We start from the raw sequence: 7,003 nt of genomic DNA, 5'->3' as shown, positions 1-7,003 counted from the left end.
TTGAAGTTTTATTCCTGATTTTATCTTGATATACAGAATAATAGGAATCCAGTTTGTTTATTAGTCCAGGTCACTTTTGGTAGTTTTAGTGCTGTTTACTCAGTAATTTGTCTATTGTAAGAATTTTATGGGCAAATTAGTTCTGTTTTATGAAAATGCTTATTATGGATCCATGCCTATGCTAACAAAAATAAATTTCAAATAGCTCTGAGTTCAACTAAAAAAAAAGAACAAGATATTATAGTAAAAAAAGAATTAAAAAAAGAAATTATTAATTGCTTATTTATTCCAGATTTTTAAAGAGAAAATTTGAATCATAAACACGTGATATCTTTTCATTTATTTAGTCTTTTGTTTCTTTGAACAGTATGTTTTAGTTTTTCAGAGTATACACTTTATCTTTTCTGAAATATATTGCTAAGTTCTTTTGTTCTTTTTGATACTATTATTTTTCTTTGGGGATTGTTCAGTATTAGATGGTAGAATATCATTGATTTTTATATATTGATCTTGTATACTGAAACTTGCTGAACTTGACTCTAATAGTTTCTCAGTGGAGTCTTTAGGATTTTCTATATCCCAGATCTTGTCATCTTTAAATAGACATGGTTTTATTTGTTCCTTTCTGATTTGGATGTCTTTTCTTTCTCATGCCTGATTGCTCTATGTAGAACGGCCAACATATAATACATAAAAGTAGCAGGAGCAGGAATCCTTTTCTCATTCCTATTTTCACAGGGAAAACATCAGTCTTTTATCAGATATGATGTTAGCTTGGGTGTCTTCGTAGGTGTCCTTTATTAGATTGAGAACACCCACTTTTGTGAGGGATTGTTATTAATTCTTTAAGTGTTTGGTAGAATTGACCAGTGATGCATTGTGGATGTGGGCTGTTTTTTTGCAGTTAGAACTTAAGTTGCTCATTTAATTCTTTACTTCTAATAGGTCTATTCACATTTTCTATTTCTTCATGAATAAGTTGTAGTAGCTTATATTTTCCTCTTCAGTTGTCCAGTTTATTAGCACAGAATCATTCATAGTGTTCTCATAATTCTTTGTTCTGTAAGGTCAGCAAAAATGTCTGCAGGGAGGTGTATGCATAAGTAAATAAATCTTAAATAAATAAAAACATGACATGTAGCCATACAAACATCTGCATGTAGTTCTCTATAACTTGGGTCTTGAGGCATAAGGGTTACAAGAAGTGAAACCAGAAAAATTGGCAGACAGCGGGTAAGAACATCTTTGAGGTAACCTTGATTTACAACACTGTATAAATATTAGGAGTATAGCTCAACAAATATATCACACCATGCTCATTGAAAAGGTCTAGTTACTATCACCACCATTCACTTAGCTGACTGTTTTTCTACCCTCCAACTTCTACCCCTCTGTGACCACCATTCTGTTGTCATAATATAAGGTTTGTTTTTATCTTGTTTGCTTTCTTTATATTTCACATATGAATGAAATCTTACAGTATTTGTCTTTTTACTAAAAAGACATATTTTTATAAGCCAAATGAGTCTTCCCATTTCCTCCAGTTTCCTGAACCTCAGGTCTCAATCATATTCTCTTTCTGAATCTTCCTTGCATCTATTTTTTCCATACCACTTATATTTTTCCATCTGCTCGCTGAAGACAAAGAGCTTAGAAGCACCTTGGAGTGAGTCTGTTAGTCCATTTAGGATATTGTTATGATAACATTCTGCTTTGTTGCCTTCTGTAATGAAAAATTCTAACCTTTTGCTGTTCATATAAAAGTGCACTTGTTTGTCTTACTTTAGTCATCTGAAGATCTTGTTTTCACTCACACAGGAACATAATAACATTCACATTTTAATTCCCTTTACCAGAATGGGAGACCATGACCGAGAATGAGGAGATGGCATCAAAGCCTAGCATTTCTCAAAGAGCAGATTCTCAGAAAGCAGCATCAAAAAGGCTTCAAGGAAGTGATCCCCAGGCCCTTCATTTTGAGGAAGATTGTGAATGGGAAGTTTTGGCAAGTCAGTGGGGAAATGAAACAGGGGAAAGAAATGCATTGAAGAAAGTTTCCCTTGGCGAACAAGACAAGAAAAGGACTCCATCCGAAAAAAGAGGACAAAAGTGGAAGGAATTTAGAGAAAGTTTGACTTTTGGTTCAGCTCTTTCTGAAAATGTAATTGATACTGAAGGAAAGAAGTTTTATAAATGTGATATGTGTTGTAAGCATTTCAATAAAATCTCCCATCTCATAAACCATCGACGGATCCACACTGGGGAGAAACCTCATAAATGCAAGGAGTGTGGAAAAGGCTTCATTCAGCGCTCTAGCCTTCTAATGCATTTACGGAACCATTCTGGGGAGAAACCTTATAAATGTAATGAATGTGGGAAAGCCTTCTCTCAGAGTGCTTACCTTCTAAATCATCAGAGAATCCACACTGGGGAGAAACCTTATAAATGTAAAGAGTGTGGAAAGGGCTTCTACAGGCACTCTGGCCTTATTATACATCTAAGGCGACATTCTGGGGAGAGACCTTATAAATGTAATGAGTGTGGGAAAGTTTTTTCTCAAAATGCTTACCTCATTGACCATCAGAGGCTCCATAAAGGGGAAGAACCTTATAAATGTAATAAGTGTCAGAAAGCTTTCATTCTAAAGAAAAGCCTCATTCTACACCAGAGAATCCACTCTGGGGAAAAACCTTATAAATGTGATGAATGTGGAAAAACCTTTGCTCAGACCACTTATCTTATTGACCATCAGCGACTCCACAGTGCAGAGAATCCATACAAATGTAAAGAATGTGGAAAGGTTTTTATTCGAAGCAAAAGCCTCCTTTTACATCAGAGAGTCCACACGGAAAAGAAAACCTTTGGTTGTAAAAAATGTGGGAAGGTTTTCAATTCTAAGTCAAATCTCATTGACCATAAGAGGATGCATAGCAGAGAGAAACCTTATAAATGTACTGAATGTGGTAAAGCCTTCACTCAGAGTGCTTACCTTTTTGACCATCAGAGACTCCACAATGGAGAGAAGCCCTATGAATGTAATGAATGTGGGAAAGTTTTCATTCTAAAGAAGAGCCTCATTTTACATCAGAGGTTTCACACTGGAGAGAATCTCTATGAATGTAAAGACTGTGGCAAGGTCTTTGGTTCCAACAGAAATCTCATTGACCACGAGAGACTCCACAATGGGGAGAAGCCCTATGAATGTCGAGAATGTGGAAAAACCTTCATTATGAGCAAAAGTTTCATGGTCCATCAAAAACTCCATACACAGGAGAAAGCCTACAAATGTGAAGATTGTGGGAAGGCTTTTAGTTACAATTCAAGCTTGCTTGTGCATCGGAGAATCCATACTGGGGAAAAGCCCTTTGAATGCAGTGAGTGTGGAAGAGCTTTCAGTTCTAACAGAAACCTCATTGAACATAAGAGAATCCATAGTGGTGAGAAACCGTATGAGTGTAATGAATGTGGGAAATGTTTCATTCTGAAAAAAAGCCTCATTGGACATCAGAGGATTCACACAAGGGAAAAGTCATATAAATGCAATGACTGTGGGAAAGTCTTCAGTTACCGCTCAAACCTAATAGCTCATCAGAGAATCCACACTGGTGAGAAGCCCTATGCATGTAATGAGTGTGGGAAAGGCTTTACATACAACAGAAATCTTATTGAACATCAAAGAATTCACAGTGGGGAAAAAACCTATGAATGTCATATATGTAGAAAAGTTCTTACTTCTAGTAGAAATCTGATGGTACATCAAAGAATCCACACTGGAGAGAAACCGTATAAATGTAATGAGTGTGGAAAAGACTTTAGTCAGAATAAAAATCTTGTTGTACATCAGAGAATGCACACTGGGGAAAAACCATATGAATGTGAGAAGTGTAGAAAATCTTTTACTTCTAAGAGGAACTTAGTTGGCCACCAGAGAATCCACACAGGGGAGAAGCCATATGGGTGTAATGACTGTAGTAAAGTTTTTAGACAAAGAAAAAACCTTACTGTACATCAAAAAATACATACAGATGAAAAACTCTGTGAATGTAATGAGTCCGAACAAGAATTCTCTCAGACTTCAAACCTTCACCTTCAACAAAAAATCCATACTGTGGAAGAATTCTCTTGGTTCCAAAATGCCAGTGACTCCAAAATAGAGATTAAAAAACCCAGGGTCATGTAAAATGGAATAGAATTCCTGCCTACTTGAGTGACTGTTGGAGAATAGCAGTATATGATCTTACACAGAAAAAAATATGATTGGCCTCATAGACAAGTGAATTGCATGTGGGAAAAAGTTAATCTAGACTCTGAAGAGAAAAACAAACTACATTTAGTTAAAGCTGTTAAAGGATATGCTGTTCCGAATTATTTGTTATGACCCTAGAGAGAGAGTTTGGAGCAGTTGGGATCAACTTAAGAGACTGGTATTATATCTTAGAAGATACATCGATGTCGTTGTAAATGATAGCAAAATATCTTTGTTATTAAAAAGTGGGCATTGTCTGAAAATGTGTATGTTATATATTTTAAAGATAGCACCACTATAACAGAAAGTCTATATAGACAGTGTGACTAAGATGTATCAGACAGGAGTAGGGTGGGCAAGAGTCTGCTGTCTTAAGATAAATTATAGCACTGGTTTTAGAATCATAATACCTAGATTTGGTGCCAGCTTCTCTTACTAGATAAGTGATGGTACTAAATCCACCTGTAAGATTCAAGTTTCTGTCATTAAAACATTGACATAAGCCTACCTCACAGGGTTGTTGTGAGGTTTAAGTGAAAGGATCTTTGTGAAAGTACTTTGTGAAATAAGTTGTCAATAAAGTTGGATGAAAGAGCTATGTTCAGTCTAGAACATGTTTGTTCATTAAGTCAACATTAAGATTCTGTGAACCTTGAAAGATGACTCATTTTTATACAAAGAGAAAGTAGGGTGAATAGCCAACTTTGGAATTTAGTACTTTTAGAACATCTTTTAAAAATAAAAATTTAGGGGCCCTCCCTGGTGGCACAACAGGTTAACATACAGCACTATGAAGCTATCACAACCACTGCAGCACGAGTTCGATCCCCAGCCAGGGAGGTGACCCACATGGTGTGGCAGACTTCTCTGACTCACCTGCTGCTCCCCTCAGCAGTATGTTTCAGTCACTTTGTTACGCTCCCCACTCTGTCTCTGGTGAATTCTCTCACCGCCCCCCCCCAACACCTCTAGCCTGTACCCCAGTTCTATATGTAAAATAAATCTTTTAAAAAACAATATATAACTTTAAAAGTATGTAAGGAAATTAACAGATAACATGCCTAGTTCTTATGGGAAAATACTGGATTGTAGAGGAAAATCATATATTGAATCATTAGCAATTGCTGCCAAGGAAAACAGTTTATTTTTCAATCTTCAAGCCAGAAACCTAGCAACTCTGTATAATGTCAAAATAGTTCTAGATTGCTTTCCTTATTCATAGAAAATAAGGAAAAATTCTTCACCCCAAACACTGAACTGGTGATTCCTTGTCACTGTCATTCTCAATGCTAACAAACATTTTATCACTACTGAAAGACAACAGTTTGTTCACAAGAACCAACATTCACAAAAATGTTCACAAAAAACCAACAACAGGGCCCTCCCTGGTGGTGCAGCACTAAGAAGCTAAAGCCACTTCAGCAGGAGTTGGATCCCTGGCCCCAAAGGTGACCCACATGGCGCAGCAGACCTCTCCTGGCTGGCCTTTCACTCCTCTCAGCAGTGTACTTCCTCGATCTGCCTGTTCTGCTCCCCACTCTGTCTCTGGTGAATCCTCTCACTGCCCCTGCACCTCTGGCCTGTACCCCAGTTCTGTATGCATAAATAAATAAATCTTTAAAAAAAAAAACCCAACAATGATAAGTTTTTCATAGACCCAAGGTCTGAATAAACCAATTCAGAATCCACCTCTGGATAGGTATTAGTTAACATTATTCCCTGTGAACTAATCACGCAGTAAATGCCCTTTTGTACATTTGTAAATTTAATTCATCCTGTATTTTTGAGTTGATTGTTTTAATGCTGTTAACTATAAAAACTCCAATTCTGCAACTATGCTATAAATATCTTAGTGTCTGAATTATGTTTTCTAATACTGGTAGCACTGAAATGGTGTGTTGACTATCATTAATATAATTCAACTCCATTGCCCCTTGAAGGCCTATTCCTTGTTAGAGAGGTACCAAAGAATGAAAACTGGAGCACAAGACCTACTTCACAGAATTATTTAGCAGTAATGAATATGAAGATGCTTTGTTTATGCTATAGAATCACCCAAATTATGTAATAATTACAGTGGGAAAAAAAATAGACAAAGGTAGCATTTACTTTTTAACCATCTAACAAAATGTAACTTCAGTAAAACAGATATTGGGCCTCCTTGGTGGCACAAAGATTAAAGTATCAACACTATCAAACTGTAGCCAGCCACTGCAGCATGAGTTGAGTTTGGTCCCTGGCCAGGGAGCTTACCCACATGGCACAGCAGACCTCTCCTGTCTCCCTCTGCTCACCTAATGTACCATTAGGAAAAATTGAGTGAAGGTAAGTCAACATCCTATGACTATCTAAATTCAATATAAAAAGGAGGAGAAAGAGCTAAAGAACCATAACCAATACAGTACATGAACCCTACTTAGGAAAAGCAAAACTGAAATATTTTAGGATAATTGGGGAAATTTGTATATGACTGGATGTTAAATGTAGGGGCCTCCTTGGTGGTGCAAGGGATTATGTCTCAGCTCTACCTCAGCACTATGAAGCTATGGGCAGACACTGCACCATGAGTTAGATCCCAGGCCAGGGAGGTGACCCATATGGCAAAGCAGACCTCTCCTGTTTCGGGTCTGCTCACCCCAGCAGTATATTTCAGTCTGTTCTGCTCCCCACTCTATTTCTGTTGAATCCTCTCTCGCACACACACATATACCCCTCTTCTGGCCGATACCCTAGCTCTGGTATGCATAAATAAATAAA

General features: G+C 37.1%; 2 protein-coding genes across 2 annotated transcripts in view; both read left to right on the top strand.

Moving 5' to 3' along the window:
• LOC105853166 (zinc finger protein 197-like) overlaps positions 1–2,213 on the top strand; it is a 12,406-nt gene extending 10,193 nt beyond the window's left edge. The window contains 2 exon segments of the mRNA XM_012735196.1: positions 1,857–2,076; positions 2,078–2,213. Coding sequence (XP_012590650.1) covers positions 1,857–2,076; positions 2,078–2,135 — 278 coding nt within the window. The 3' untranslated portion in view covers positions 2,136–2,213.
• Positions 2,201–4,180, top strand: ZNF197 (zinc finger protein 197). Its single transcript, XM_012735175.1, has one exon. It carries the CDS (start codon positions 2,201–2,203, stop codon positions 4,178–4,180), a length of 1,980 nt encoding a protein of 659 aa, XP_012590629.1.
• Positions 4,181–7,003: the final 2,823 nt, after the last annotated feature.

The sequence above is a fragment of the Condylura cristata genome, unplaced genomic scaffold (genome assembly GCF_000260355.1).
Source record: "Condylura cristata isolate star-nosed mole 26May11 unplaced genomic scaffold, ConCri1.0 scaffold00004, whole genome shotgun sequence".
In the NCBI taxonomy this organism is placed as follows: domain Eukaryota; kingdom Metazoa; phylum Chordata; class Mammalia; order Eulipotyphla; family Talpidae; genus Condylura; species Condylura cristata.
The sequence above is the reverse complement of the archived record's forward strand: the minus strand, read 5'-3'. Positions and strand labels throughout refer to the sequence as shown.

Excerpts from the sequence above, each read along its gene's own strand:
- ZNF197 (XM_012735175.1), top strand. The coding sequence starts at position 2,201 with ATGTGTTGTAAGCATTTCAATAAAATCTCCCATCTCATAAACCATCGA.